The 14,739-nt window shown below is 55.6% G+C and overlaps 1 protein-coding gene across 1 annotated transcript; it reads left to right on the top strand.

The window, feature by feature from the left end:
* Positions 1 to 5,451: 5,451 nt before the first annotated feature.
* Positions 5,452 to 13,637, top strand: CPSF4L (cleavage and polyadenylation specific factor 4 like). The gene is made up of 8 exons (XM_050920830.1): positions 5,452 to 5,701; positions 6,271 to 6,321; positions 7,294 to 7,446; positions 8,684 to 8,779; positions 9,578 to 9,671; positions 10,303 to 10,345; positions 11,801 to 11,986; positions 13,569 to 13,637. The coding sequence occupies exons 1-8, from the start codon at positions 5,452 to 5,454 to the stop codon at positions 13,635 to 13,637; spliced, it is 942 nt and encodes a 313-aa protein (XP_050776787.1).
* Positions 13,638 to 14,739: the final 1,102 nt, after the last annotated feature.

Raw genomic sequence — 14,739 nt, 5'->3', positions numbered from 1 at the left:
TCGAGCACTGCCCTGTGCCCAGTGATGGGTCCAGGTTGCCTTTGTTTACATGGGACTCGAGCAGGTTTGGCACTGCCTGCAGCCAAGGAAGGGTCCCTCTGCCTCTGCAGGGCTCTTCTGCCGCCCTTGGAAACTCTTGTTGCCACTGCCCCCTGCCGGGGCCTGGCGCCCTCCCACTGTGCCTGGGAATGCTGCCGCTGACGGCTCTCCTGGGCCCAGGGGGGTGCTGTGCTCCTCTCTGCAAGGGAGTTGGAGGGGGAGTGCCAAGTCTGGGTGCAGCAAGGGGACCTGCGCTGGGCAGATTTGGGGGGAGGGCATGAGGTGCTGGCTCCTGGGGGTTGGGCATGTTCCGTCTCCCGCTCCCTGCCAATCCGAGGCATGAGGCTGCCAAGCAGAACCTGGAGCCTGCAGCTGGCAGGGGCAAGGGCTGCGGGGCTCCAGGAAAGAAACAGCTTGCAGAGATGCAAGTGCTGCGTGGCGGCTCTCCCTGCCAGTGGCACTCCTGCCCCTCCGGCATGTCTCTCTCACCTTTCTGATTGTGCTGCCTACCAGCCTTTGCTGCTCTTCCACCTACCAGTGCCTGGCACGTCTGCTGCAACCAGCCCTGCCCTGAGTGTACCTTGAGCGAGGCCCTCGTCCTGCATCGTCCAAGCCGCGGGCTGCTCCTCAGATACGAGCCAAGGGGGAAACTGGCCCAGGGTGGCTTTAGTTGCAGACGCTGCTTTGCAGGCTCTGGCCTCGTCCCTCCCCGAGGTGCGCTTGGCCTCGGCGCATAAAGAAACTCTTTCAGGGAAGCTGGGCCTATGCACAACACAGCCAGTGTTTGGATGTCAACTGCTGATTTCATAACCTTCAACCCCGCAAGGCTGTTTATCTGATTCCTGTGCCTCTCCCAGCATGGAGTTCGGACCCTGGCCCCAGCCAAGGAGCAGAGCCCCAGAGCTGGACGCCACCATGGCAGCTGGCCAGACTTGCTCCCCAACGGCCTAAGCTGGAGAGGCTCATGGGTTGAGGTCCACGTGTGGGGAAAATTAGTCTGGCCTCAGCAGACTTGGTCAGGGAAATGGATAAGCTGGTGGTTTTGGGAGACCAGGCAAAGCTAGTGGCCTTCACGCTTGGAGGATCTGGGGCTGGTGTGTTGGGGAAGGGCAGAGAGGAGCAGGCTCTGAGCTGGGGTGAGGAGCAAGGGCTGCGGCAGGTGCTGACTGAGGTGCCCTTCCAGAGCTGGGGGTGAGGGGAGCCTGGGGGTGGAGTAGCAGCGGACTGTGGGTCAGGACTGAGGGGCATTGGCATGGCTGATTGGTGTGGGGATAGACCAGGCCTGAGATGGGGGTGAGGGCCATGGCTGCTCCGGGGGCCCAGCAGGGCCATCAGTCTGTCCCCGTGTAGAAATGCAGCCTGTTCTGTACGAGCGAGCGTCATTTAATAAAGCAGGAGGGAGGCCAGAGAAAGACCAAACGCCAGGGGGTGGTGTGAAGAGGTGAGTGTGAAAAGCCCTGGTGTGCGAGGGGTGAGTGTGAAAAGGGGGAGCGGGCTCAGAGGCCTGGACTCAACCTTCCAACCAGCCAGGGCGGGTAAGGGCCTAGGGGGAGCCTAGCACAATGCAGGATCTGTGCAAAAGGCAGCAGCCCTTACAATGGGAGCACTGGGCTGGGACATTGGCCTATTGTTCTGGGGAAGAAAGCACAACAGCAACTGGCCCGGGCTCCATGACAGGTTCGCCTTCTGTTGTTTCTTAAAGGCCCAGCATCTCCTTGTACCTCACCAGGGAGCTTTCATGTTGCCTTGTGTTACTCTCTCCCAGGGGCAGGAGTAGCCAGGAATGTGTTAATTAATGGCTTGTATGAAATGGGACCTTGCTCCTAAGCAGCCCAGGCCGGCTTGCTGCCCCAGCAGGAGCGAAGGGAGCGGGAGCAAAGCTTCAGAATCTGAAGCAGCCGCCAGCTGGGTGGGTCTGGATCCAGGGGGTTGGGTCAAGTCTCTCCGTACTTAGCACCAAGGGGATAGTAGGGACTGAAAAAGGCTGTCTCACCCTAACTAAACTGCCTCCCTGCTCCACACTCCCATCCCAGCCTCCCTTAAATCCCCAGGCGATGCTGCCGTCGCTTTCCCCGGAGCTCCGTGCAGGTGAGGAAGACTTCCTCACCCGTAGCTTCCTCCTATGACCTCCAGTCCTGACCCTTTTGCCAGCGCCCCAGCGCCTCTGCCCAGCCTGACGTTCCCCAGCAGGGTGGGGGCTCGGTTCCCTGCCAGAGCTGGACAACAATGGCTTCTAAAACCTCAGTGCAGGGGCAGGCTCGTGGGTTTGTGGGTGCAGTGTCTCCCTCAGCCCTTTCTCAAGGCTGCGTTCACTTCCCAGGAGCTAACGGCCCCAGCACGGCGTAGGGGTGTGCATAGGTGATCACATCACTCTTGTCACAGATCCACAGGAGCAGGGCTACACCCCTGGCTTTGGACCAGTCTCGGGGAGGACCCCCTCAGTGTGCCAGACCCCCCAAGGGGTCTCACTCCTTCAGGCCAGGCCACGCGGCCTCACTGCCTCCCATGGGCTCCAGCTCTCCTGGTTCAGGCCATGTGAGCTCTGCTTTGCAGAGATGTGGACATGCTGCAGGGATCAATGCACCTCACCAAGGGTTTGCAGTGACACGGAGTGGGGTTTATTAGCTGGTGCTTAGGTCAGCACAGAGAACTGAAGGTTAAAGCCTAGTCCTGGGTCATTGTGATCAGCCCAGAGCCCACGTTGGTCGGGTTCTTTTGGTCTCAGTCTGACCTCCTTGACCAGTGACCGGATCCCAGATGAGAGCCCAGACTGCTTCCAGGTGCCAACTCTTACACTCACTGCTAGGTGTTAATGTCCCGGTGAGGAGGCATTGCCATTGTCAGACACTCCACTGATGTGGGGCTGACCTTGGCCTTTAATGACCCATCCTGCCTCTGACAGCTAGGCCTGCCCAGAGACCAAACGCTGAGTAGCCAGCTGAAATATAGGGGAAACTGAGGCATACGTGGGCATCGTAAAACTCTTACAAGAAATTCCCACTTCATCCTACGATGGCTGTAAGTGGTACCACCGCTGCATACTGGCGATGTGGCCATCCCAATAACCCCAGACTAGATTTCCTTTGACCCTGTCTCCTGTGCTCTGCCCACTCCCTGAATGGTGCCACATGTGCCTGGTTACTGCCCATGCTGGAAACAGTTACTCTTCAGAGTGAAGCAAGATCTCAGCCCTTCTGCCCCTGGGCTATAACTGCTGGACCTGGTCAGCTATCTAAAGTGGGCTTTCCACAGGTGTGGGAGGCCACAACTCTGGCCAAGTCAGTGGGAGCTGTGGTGTGGGGGCAGTGTCTCTGCAAAAGATGCTCCCAGTGTCTTTATGTAGGGCTCCTGCTGGGCCGGGCTGCGGGATCTATTCCCCCGAGGACCATGCTGTCTGGCTTTGAGTGCTCCAGGAAGCAGGCTCTGCTCCTCCCAATCCATCTCGTGGAGAGGCACCACTTGCAACATCAGGGCCCAGGTTCCCAGGCTAAGCAGGCTGTGCATTTCTGAAGTGAATGTCCCCCTTTGTTCTCCTGCCGCAAGGCCACTCGGCTTGCTCTGTCTCCTCCTGTAGCTTAATGAGGCTCTCACTGCAGGCAGGATCAGGACAGGGGAACCCATCCGTTCTGCCCTCCGTTCTTGTGGCTAGACCACCCCAAAGCTGCTACATTGTCTTGAGCCCAAGCACGGGAAGCCGGATGCCCCTTGCTTTAGGGGAGTGGAGCAGGAGCAGCACCGAGCCGCTGGGGAAGGCGCCCGCCACGCAACCCCCTTCAAACATCAAGCAGCCTCCCACTATCGTTCTGACGCCTGTCACCTTCAGCAGCCCGTTCGAGAGCACCCGCTTGCCTCACGCTGACAGGGCAGAATGCGCACCACGGCTGGCTGAGCAGGCAGCGGCCAGGGCCCTGTGCTCCGCTCCAGAGGGGGAGAGGGAGGCGCCTGCATGAGCGCATGGGGCCGCCGTGCCCGGTGCCAGCAGGAGTGCAGGGAATATGGTAGTGGAGCCTGAGATGCCCACATGACTGAAAGCCTCCTCTGTCAGGGGCATTGGGGGAGGGTTAATACCCATGCCAGCACCTCATTGGTCATTCAGCCACTCGTTTGGCACAGGACAAAGTGGGAGCAGGTGCCACATGGCATAGGCCACGGCCCTCGGGCTCCATACAGAAGAGGAGACATGGGCAAAGCTGGCATCGGGCTGGGGAGACTCCAGTACCTCCATCCCTGCCTAGAGCTGACAGCTGGCCTTGGTACTGCTTGGAGGATGCTCATATTAGCGAGGTCGTGCCCAGGTTTGCTCAGAAGCCGGGCACAAGCTTCCCAGGGCTCAACAGCACTCGAGCTGGGTCTAGCCAGGCTGCACCATGAAGCCCTCAATACACACAGTGCTGGGTGGCAAGTCTCTGCTCTCCTGAGTTTTGGGGGAGGGGAGGCAGCCGTGCCACCTTGCAGCTTAGGTACTCGGGGGCACAGTAGTGACACAGGTTCATGGCACTTTGATAAGTGCTGGTAGGTCGGGGCCATCTTTTAGTGGGGTGTTTGTACAGCACCGCGCGCAGCAGGGCGTGGGCCACGACTGCAGCTCCTGGGCTCACCGCTGATCCAAATAATAAATAATACAAGTTCTGGCCAGATGAGAGTGTTTGGCCGTCAGCTTTTCTAACACATGCCAGAAGCAGAGGTGGCTCTGACCTACAAAGTTCGGCACCAGATCCAGGTTCAGGGGGGTTCCGTACCAAGTCACCAGCTCACCACAAAGGCTGCTCTCAGGTGATGTGATAGAAACGAGGTGGGACTGGACCTGGACCCAGGTGATTCCCCAGACGGGCTCTACAGGAACTGCCCTCTGAGAGGATCTAGCAGCCAAGCCCTCACCCAGCGACCGAGCTTGGGAATCTCTTAATGCCCCACAGCTAAGCTCTGTGCAGCATGGAGCCCTGGCAGTGAAAGAGTTAATGCAAAGCGCTCAGGGGGACCTGCGGTTTCTTGTGGGAAATGTTGGCCAGCTGGTCTCCAGGCATAGCCAGGGCTGGAGGCTAAGGCAGTGAAAGCAGATGGCTGGGCAGAGAGTGATGGTGAGGGGGGCTTAATACAGCAGGGCTGCTTGGGGCCCGGGGATGATTTCCCTACCGCTGGGGCGCAGCCCCTTTCAATCACAGCTGCAAATTGAGACCAGATGTTGGGAGTTGCTGTTTCCAAACTGCGGCCTCCTTCACTAGTCCCCTGTGCTTGCTGCTGGAGAAGGGGCTGCAGATTCCTGGGGGCTCAGCGGGGGAGGGAGCTGGGGGCTCAGCCTGGTTTCCTAGCTGGCTTAGAGAAGAGGAGTGCTGGGGAGGAAGGCTGTAGAGGGGTTGCAGCATCCAGGCTGTTAACTCTGAGCAAGCAGCAGGAAGGAGGGCAAGAGCGGATATGGGAGGGAGGGAATTTGTAGCTGGCCCCTTCTTCAATCCCATTCCTCAGCTGGGGCTCTTCAGCCAGCCTGAGGCAGAGGGGGAAGGCTGGCCTGGCTCCACTCTGGGCCTGGGGCATCTCCCAAGTCCCGCTGGCTGGGAGGAGATGCAGGAACTGATTGCTGGGGTGGAGAAGCTTGTGTTCGATTTAGAGCGGGATGTGGAGCACCAGCGAGGGGCCCTGCTCCTGCCCTTCCCAGGCATGGACAGTAAGTTGGGGTGGGACCTGCTGCTTTCCAGCTGTGGGACCTGATAGCCCACCCCCACCCCCACCCTGTTCCTACCCCAGCTCTGTGTTCATGCTCCCAGCTTCCTGGAACATCTCTCGCCCCTCCAGCCAGCCCCCTTTGCTAGGCCCAGAGAGGGCTCTGGCTCGCTATGCAGAGCGGCTTGGTAGGATTTGCCCAGGCTGGGGCTGGTGAGGGGCTCAGGGAGGAGTGCTGGCATTGGCAGGGCTGTGGAGGGGATGAGGTTTGCATGGGGTGTGGTGAGCAGAGAGAGGTGCCACCTGACATCCAGCCTCTCTGTGGGTGGTGACACTAGCAGTGACTGGCACCCAGGAACCAGGGTGGTGGGCCCACCCCAAGATCCCAGAGAGACTCGAATGGGGATAGATGGAAGGGGAAGAGTTCCCCATCCTAGTTGATGTGTTTGGCCCAGCCCAGGGGGTCTCATCTCTGCAGAGCAGCAGGCGATGCCTGGGATCATGGTGACCTGCGGGTGGTTACTAGTGGGTGAAAACACGCCCCCCCCTCCATAACTGCATCTCCCCTTCCAGAGTCAGGGGCGTCCGTGTGTGAGTTCTTCCTCCGAGGACTGTGTGCAAAGGGTAAGTAATGGGAGCCCGGGAGCATCCATCCAGGGGGAGCAGGGATGCTGTTATTTCGGGGATTTGTAGCCTGACAGGGTGCCTTTCCTCTCCAGATCTCCACACAGATTCCAGTACCAGCCCCTGGGGCTTGCCCCCTGCTCAAGGGCCAGCGTCCTGGGGGTTGGTGGAACTCAGCCCGACTGCCAGTGGTCAAGTGCTATCACCATGAAAACAGCCATCACATCTGGAATTAGCTGGCTCCTTGCCAGTCATCCTGGCAGCGATGGCCCAGAGTAAATGGGCTGCTTGGAGCCAGACACGGCCTCTCCCTGGCCTAGAGGGGCCCTTCCAGACTTGGGTTGGTGCTGACAGAGCGCACAGGCAGGACAGTCCCTCTTCACGGGTGCTGGGGAGGAGGAAGGGAGCAGTTGGCCTTGTGACCAAGGCACTGGCTGCTGCTCCAGAGGCCTGGGTTCTGTTTGTCACTCCGGTTCTCTGTGGCTGTCCTCCCCCCACACCATCTGTGCCATGGGGCTAGTGCCCTTCCCTGGCCTCCTGAGAATGCTGGGAGGATGCCCAGGTACCACTGATGGGGTGGTACAGAAGCCCATAGGCAGGGAGTTCTATGGATCAGAGAACTGAGCTCAGCAGAGTGATTCCTGGGCTCCCACCAGAGCCTTGTGCCCCACCCCTGGGAGCGTGTCTCTATCCTGTGTCTGGCGATGCCAGCGAAGTTGGCAAAACCCTGCTAAGAACAGGATTCTCATGCTGTGAGAGCAACAGCCCTAGCTACTCGCTGCTGGGATGCCGGAGTGGGCTGAGGGATCCTCTCCCAAGGAGGCTCATAGCACCAGGCTTCGGAGGGGAATGTAGTCTGACGGCCACACTCCTGCCCCTGGGAGCAGGATAGGGTGACTCTGCGGTAGGTGTGGGGAGTGGGTTCTTCTGGGCAAGGCAGGGACCAAGGCCTCTTCTCTGCTCTGCGTCCAGGCCTGATGTGTCCTTTCCGGCACATCAGCGGGGAGAAGACAGTGGTGTGTAAGCACTGGCTGCGGGGGCTGTGCAAGAGGGGAGATCTGTGCGAGTTCTTGCACGAGTACGACATGGCCAAGATGCCAGAGTGTTATTTCTACTCCAAGTTCGGTAGGTGCTGGGAGCCGGGCGGGGGCCTGGCACTTTCGGGGCAGGATTAGGAGAGTCTAGCAGGCGAGGGGGTACAGCTACTGGCAGATGTTCAGACGCTCCAGATTCCATCTGAGCCAGTTCTTGTCCTGTCTGGAGCCCACGTTAGCTCTGCCAGTACGGGTGGGGAACTGCCCTGGTGAAGGCACATTCCCATCCTGGCTGACCTTACTGAGTGCTAACCCACCCCAATGCCCAGTTCACTTGCAGGGCAATGCCCAATTTGTAGCTATGCTTGAGAACGGTCAGGTAGTGCCGCCTGCTGTCTGTGAGGAGAACTGCCCTCTGGACTCCTTGCTTGTCTCTGCTGGGGAGCCAGCCCCCCCAGTCCCTGTTTTGCAGCGAGTTCCCATTTCGCAAGGAGATATGGGAATTCCCTGCCAGCCACACCCTGCCAGAGCCAGCTGCCCCCAACTCAGCAGAGCCAGTCCTTTGGCGAGGGGCATTTCTCAGCCAGGCATTTAATGTTAATGTCGGCTCTGTGGGCCAGGTTTAGGGGGCTTGGCCCTGATGTCAATGCACCCGTGCGTGTGGAGGCCCCTCTAGCAGAGTGAAGTGCTGCACCTGGCCTGTTCTTGTTCAGGGTGAGAGCTCCAGAAAGCCCCATAGGCATCTAGCAGTGCTGGCAGCTGGAGTGGGTGGGAGCGTGCTAGCCAGAGCCCCCACGTGGGATGGGGACAGAGGCTGGAGGCACGGTGTGAGTGACTGGCGGGGGCTAATGGAAACCCAGAGAAGGAGGGAAGTGTTCTATGCATCAGGTAGGGAGCACCCCCCACCCCGGGTTACCTCAAGTTTGACCCTGTGTCAGTGTTGACTTGACTCTTCATGCTTTTGCTGGGGGGTGGGAAGGAGGGTGTCTCTGGCTTGGGACTTTAAGGACCAAAGCCCTGTTTGCTTTCTGTGAACACATGCCTGTTTTTCCAAGAGCTGAGGCCAAAAACGTCCTCTCCCCTTCTTATTGTGCAGCATGGTCTGTGCTAGCTGGGGGCTGCGTTCCAGCCCAGAGGTGGCTGACTCTCAGTGGCGCTGTGTGCACAGCACTGAAGAACTTTGGGGCTGTATCAACTGCTGTTGTTATGGTACTTTGCAAGGGGGGAGTGCCTGAAGGGGTAGGAGAGCTTTGCCTACCCTCACCTGGAGGCGCAGGCATATAACAGGGTTCCTAAAAATCTTTCCTCTCCATAAATATTCTCTCCAGGTGAGTGCAGCAATAGAGAGTGCCCCTTCCTGCACATTGATCCCGCATCCAGAATTAAAGACTGTCCCTGGTACGACAGAGGGTTCTGCAAACAGGGTGAATACCTTCTGCTTGGTAACTAAGTAAATGGGAGCATTGCCTATGGATTTGAGCTGGGAGCCCAAGTGGCAGGACTCCTGGGTTCTATTCCTGGCTCTGTCATGGATAATGAGGTGCTGAGCACCCTTTTTTGTGCCTCAGTTTGCCCAGTTGTAAAATGAGCTTAATACTTTCCTGGCGGTATTCTGGGCTTATTGACTGCCCTTCAAGGGCTTTGAGATCTTCCAATGGTAGATGCTAAAGAAGAACAAAGAGTTAATCAGATAATTCAGCAACGAATGGTGGTTAATTAAGCTTAATTAAACATTCTGCAGCAAGCATCTGACTAACAGGAGCTAGAGATGGGAATGGGGGTGTGTGTAACCAGACCCCCTGCTCTCAAAAAATGCAAGAACGTTGGACATCATCTGTGCCTAAGCAAAGACCTCTGTCCTTCTGTATTCACCTTTGGCCGCTTCCCACCACTAGCTGAAGTTCAGCTGTCCCCTGTGGAGACCCAGTTGGTGCATGGCTGCTAACACAGTGGTGTGCCCCTATCAATGGCATATGTGATGCCCATTCAGTTGGCATGCATCCTAGCTGGGATTCTGGGCACTGAGCCCAAAACTGGGGAGATGGGCTGCAAAGAAATGAGTCCACAAACTCCCCACGAGGAGGGAGGACACCTAGTCAATCAGACTCTCCATTCTCTGATCCCAGGAAGGTACCCACCACTGATCCAGCCCCATTTGTAACCACGGATCATTTTCGATGCTGACTGAAATCTCTCCCTCTTTGGGTGTGCGTATGTGGCAGGTCCTCTGTGTAAATACAAACACACCAGAAGGGTGATGTGTGTCAACTACTTAGCTGGCTTCTGCCCGGAAGGACCCAAATGCAAATTCATGCAGTACGTATCTGGAGGGGTAGGAGAGTAGACGCACCCTTGGCAAGGCCTTGTGGGGGGGTCTCTGGCAGCTCTCAGTCTGTCTCTGACTGTGAGATGGACGAGCTGAGCTCCAGCCAGGGGGGTGACCTTCCTCTCTGCAAAGCAACTTGATTTGTGGTGTCCTAAAACTTGGTTATTCCTTTCCATGCGCCCCTGGCCGATTCTGTTCTGTGGCCAAGGTGCCATCTGCTGGACAGGGCAAGTGACTGCAGAAAGGAGCATGCGCCCTAGAAATATAACTTCTGGGAACATTGAGCCTGTGTGGCTGGCATCCTTTCTGCCCCTCGCCTCCCGCCAGCATTCACCCCGTCTGAAGCTAGTTGAGAGTCAAACTCGGGTCTGCACAATGCATCCTGGCCAAGCCCAGCAGAGTTGCATGTGGCAGAGGTTTGCATAGCACCTGCCGGCCCTGCGCTAGGCTTTATTAAATTTATTGCTTGATATGACTGGAAAGTGCCAGTTTTCAACTAGAGGCCTCTGTCAACCCTACCCCTTAGCCCTGAGACAGTCTCTTCCCTTGCAGTTACGGGTTGGATTGATTAATATTTCAAAGGAGCTAACTGCCTTTCTTTTCCTTCTGCACCTCCAATAGCCCCAAGACAGACCTGATGCTGTGTAACTCGGATCTCTCCCAGGTAAGGCATGGAAAGGCACCGAAATGCTCTTCTCCCAAGGAGACCTGGGTGGACGTTTTTGTTTTTCCCCAGCGACTGGCTTGTTCACCCCCAAAACCCTGTTTCTGTCGACAAGAAACCATTCACAGATTCATGTCAAGTTCCCTGAAAAGTTTGGGCTGAACCAAAAAAAAAAAAAAAAAATCAAAATGTTTCAGTAAAGGTGAAACTGGAACCAAATTTGTCACTTAAATGTTGGGAATTTTTGGAGAAGCTCAAGGACTAGATTCACAAAACACTCGGGGGATGAGAGGAGGTCCCAACCCCTTATAACCTTTAGCCTAGTGGGTATGGTGCTCTGCTAAGACGTGGGAGACCCGTGGTCAATACTCCCCCCCTCTATCTGATGTGGAGATGGGATTTGAACTGGGTCTCCCATGTTACAGGACAGTGTCACAGCCACTGGGCTCGGGGATATTCTGGAGAGGGTCTTTCTCAATCTCCCTTGTTGAGGCTGTGCCACTACTTATAAATAATTAGTCATTGGAACAGGGACATGTGTGCTCTCACAACCCAGCTATAGTCATTCTCTCTTTCCCTCTCTGGCCCAGGGACTATCCATTGTCATTCAGAGTGGCAACTCACTGCCATTCATGACCATGAAAGTTGAGATCTTGCGTAATAACATGACTCTAGCAGCTGGGTCTTTAAAAGGGGAAAAAAACATTGACAAAATCACCAGTTGCCAAGGCTGGAAATCCTGCTTTGACACCCTGAATGCTCCTGCCCTGTATTTGTGCTGTAGGTGGTACCAGTTGTGATGAAGTGGGAACGTTCTTGATGTGCTCTTTGAATACTGAATGGGGAGTATTGACCTGGGATGGTTGCAGGGGAGTTGTGCTGGGATGGCCTGCGCTGGGGAAGGGAGGATACCTGAGCACGTAACCCGAGAACCCAGGAGGGGGGTTGAAGGCCAGGTGACACCTGTGCCCAGGACACGGAACAAAGGACACAAAAGCTGGCGTGGGGGTGAAGGGGGGGGCAGGCTGAGAGGCTAGGGGGAGTTTTCAGTTTGAAGCTGGCTGGGAAATGGAGAGGGGCCCCCCCACAGGGCTTGGGCTTCCCAATGGGGCTGTGGCCTCCCTGGGGGCCCCAGATGGACATAACTAAAGGGGGTCCTGTTGTCTGTACCAGCAAGACCTGTTTTGGACTGTGTTCCTGTCATCTAAATAAACCTCTGTTTTACTGGCTGGCTGAGAGACTGGCTTCCCCAGGGCCCCACCGGGGTGGGTTCGCTGTGGGAAGCATGCGGAGGGGCATATGCTGAATGCTCCAAGGGAGAGGAGGCTCCCCAAAGTCCTGACTGGCTTTCGGGGGGGGGGGGGGGAGCAGTTGCAGAGCATTGCCTGGGAACTCTGTGACACCAATCCTGCCTTGATTCCACCTCTCTTGACTGATTCCTCTTGTGTGCTTCAGGGGCTGCCACTGCCATCCCTGGCTATTGATGGCAAGAGTATTCACAAGCAGCAGGCCCCAGAAGTCCTGTTGCTTTCTCATCAGCCTGGGGCTAGGGCTGCCCAGTGCCAGAGGAAGAAGGCACAGGAGGCTGGTGGCTACCCCTATGGAATGCTCCGGCCCCTTGGGCAGGTCACATGCTTCAAGGTTAGTGTCTGGAGCTGGCTGGCTGGGAAACTCTTCATATTGCAACTAATGATCTCCCCCCCCCCTCCCCCCCAGCCCCCTTCCAAACAGAGACATCAGTACTTGGAACAAGACTCACGTGGCCTTATTCCTGAGGCTGCTACCATTGAGGGACCAGTGAATTCTAGGCTGTTACTACCCCGCTGGTGTTCCTCAGGGGATGGAAAAATGTTCTACTTCAATTTGAAAAGCGCTTGGGTTCACTGATTTGAAGCAGTTCTCTGCCTGCTAGCCCCTTGTCACCACATGCTCCTCAGACCTCTCTGTTCTCCTGGGTTTCCCAACCATTTTCTCATGCAGCCCCCAGGACTGCGGGGTCAGGATTGGCAGGAAGGGGGCAGTTGTCTTAAAGGCAAAATATTCTTAGGCCATGTCTACATCTAAAGTTTTGCAGCGCTGGTTGTTACAGCTGTATTAGTACAGCTGTATAGGGCCAGCGCTGCAGAGTGGCCACACTTACAGCAACCAGCGCTGCAAGTGGTGTTAGATGTGGCCACACTGCAGCGCTGTTGGGCGGCTTCAAGGGGGGTTCCGGGAACGCGAGAGCAAACCGGGAAAGGAGACCCGCTTCGCCGCGGTTTGCTCTCTCGTTCCCGGAGCCACCCAGCAAACCGCAGGGAAGGAGACCTGCTTGCTCTGGGCTCCGGGAACGAGAGAGCAAACCGGGAAAGGAGACCCGCTTCGCCGCGGTTTGCTCTCGCGTTCCCGGAGCCACCCAGCAAACCGCAGGGAAGGAGACCTGCTTGCTCTGGGCTCCGGGAACGAGAGAGCAAACCGGGAAAGGAGACCAGCTTCGCCGCGGTTTGCTCTCGCGTTCCCGGAGCCACCCAGCAAACCGCAGGGAAGGAGACCTGCTTGCTCTGGGCTCCGGGAACGAGAGAGCAAACCGGGAAAGGAGACCAGCTTGATTACCAGAGGCTTCCTCCTTCCACGGAGGTCAAGAAAAGCGCTGGTAAGTGTCTACATTGGATTACCAGCGCTGGATCACCAGCGCTGGATCCTCTACACCCGAGACAAAACGGGAGTACGGCCAGCGCTGCAAACAGGGAGTTGCAGCGCTGGTGGTGCCCTGCAGATGTGTACACCTTCAAAGTTGCAGCGCTGTAACTCCCTCACCAGCGCTGCAACTTTCTGATGTAGACAAGCCCTTAGAGTGCAGTGCTGTAGGATCAAGGAGGCAGGATGAGACACTAATGCCACTGAGGGGACTCTTGTCAATAGCATGCATGTTCTTTGGGTCAGTACGCTGCGTGCCTCGGTGTCCCACTCATGACACAAGTGAGACAGACTATCAATCCTACCGCCAGGGAGTAGGACTTAATTAATCTAAGAGTGATTCAGGCTGGGCTGTCAGCATTCCTGCATAAGAAGGGCTATGCCGGCTCATACCAACTCACTATCTCCATCTCTTATGTCAGGACAAGGTGGGGGTGGTTGTTTTTTTTAAATCTCCATCATGAACAACTGCTGTCTGCTGTACTGGGTTGATCTTGCTCATAGGGGCTACACAAAGTTAATATCCTCCTATTTTGTTCCCTTGCAGTGTGGTGAAAAGGGTCACTATGCCAACAAATGCAGCAAGAGTCGGCTGGGAATCCAACTGGGGAAATGATTTGTGAGAGTTCCAGGAAGAAAATCCAGAGGAAAAGGCTCTGTTGTGATACCGTATCAACGGGAAGCCAATCAGGGCAGTTGATTTCTTTGAATGTAGAGCCCAGTCAGAGCCATCTTGCTCCATGCAGTTTTTTTTTTACAGCTCTTTGCTGAGAGAAGAGGAAGGGGGAAATGCAGTTGCTTTCATGTAACTGTAAATTGGATGTTTATTTTCTGACCTCATGCTGCTCGGTTGGCAGGGGGCTCAGATCTCAGACTGGTGTGTCAGACACTGATAATCATGGCAATACTAAAACACAGTTTTTAAAAGACACAGTAGAACAGTCGGTCTGGATTGTGGTTAATACTCAGGACAGGAGACTGGTGTGCGGAGGGATAAGAAACTGTTTCAGTAGGAGTGAAGTTGAAAGAGGAGCTAGTGGCTTCTAAACTACAGTTCATCGCACTTAGCAGGATGCCTTGTACTCAAGGCAAAATCAAAGTTATTCCCTCTCCATGTACCTGAGATGGTCTCCCTTGAAAATCTCATGCAACTTTCTGTCAAAGGCTTTTCTAAGAAATTGAAAAAGAAGCTGACTTTTCCATAGTTTGGAGTAGCTAGAGTACAGGCTGGGTACCAGAACTGGGTTTCATCATGGACTCCGACTTGACGAGTGACCTTGGGCAAGTCACTTAATAGCTGTGCGCCTCAGTTTCCCCATCTGTAAAATGGGGCTAACACTACATTGGGGTGTTAAGGCTTGTTAGCTGCTTTGCAAATTAAGCCTCCCGTGGAAGATGTGATAAGTATTGCATTTTAAGAGAACACACACTACACAGTCAAAGTTTAAAAAACACACAGGAGATTTATTACAGGGGGACAGTTAGTTCTTGGTGAAATATGGTTTTACTCTTGTTCTGCTTCCAAAGAGGAGGAGTTTTTTTGAATGCTTCTGTAACTTATTTGTAATAAAGCTTTTTGCCAATAGTAGTTCTACTGCTCATGATTGCATTACATTTTTAAAACCTCTCTGTCCGGGAGAGGAAACAAAATTTTAGCCAGCTCAAGGAGGCTAGAATCACCACTATTCCAATCATTCGCTCTTGGTTGTTCTCGAAGG

Source organism: Gopherus flavomarginatus, chromosome 12 (assembly GCF_025201925.1).
Source record: "Gopherus flavomarginatus isolate rGopFla2 chromosome 12, rGopFla2.mat.asm, whole genome shotgun sequence".
NCBI lineage: Eukaryota > Metazoa > Chordata > Testudines > Testudinidae > Gopherus > Gopherus flavomarginatus.
This window is presented reverse-complemented; position numbering and strand designations above follow the sequence as displayed.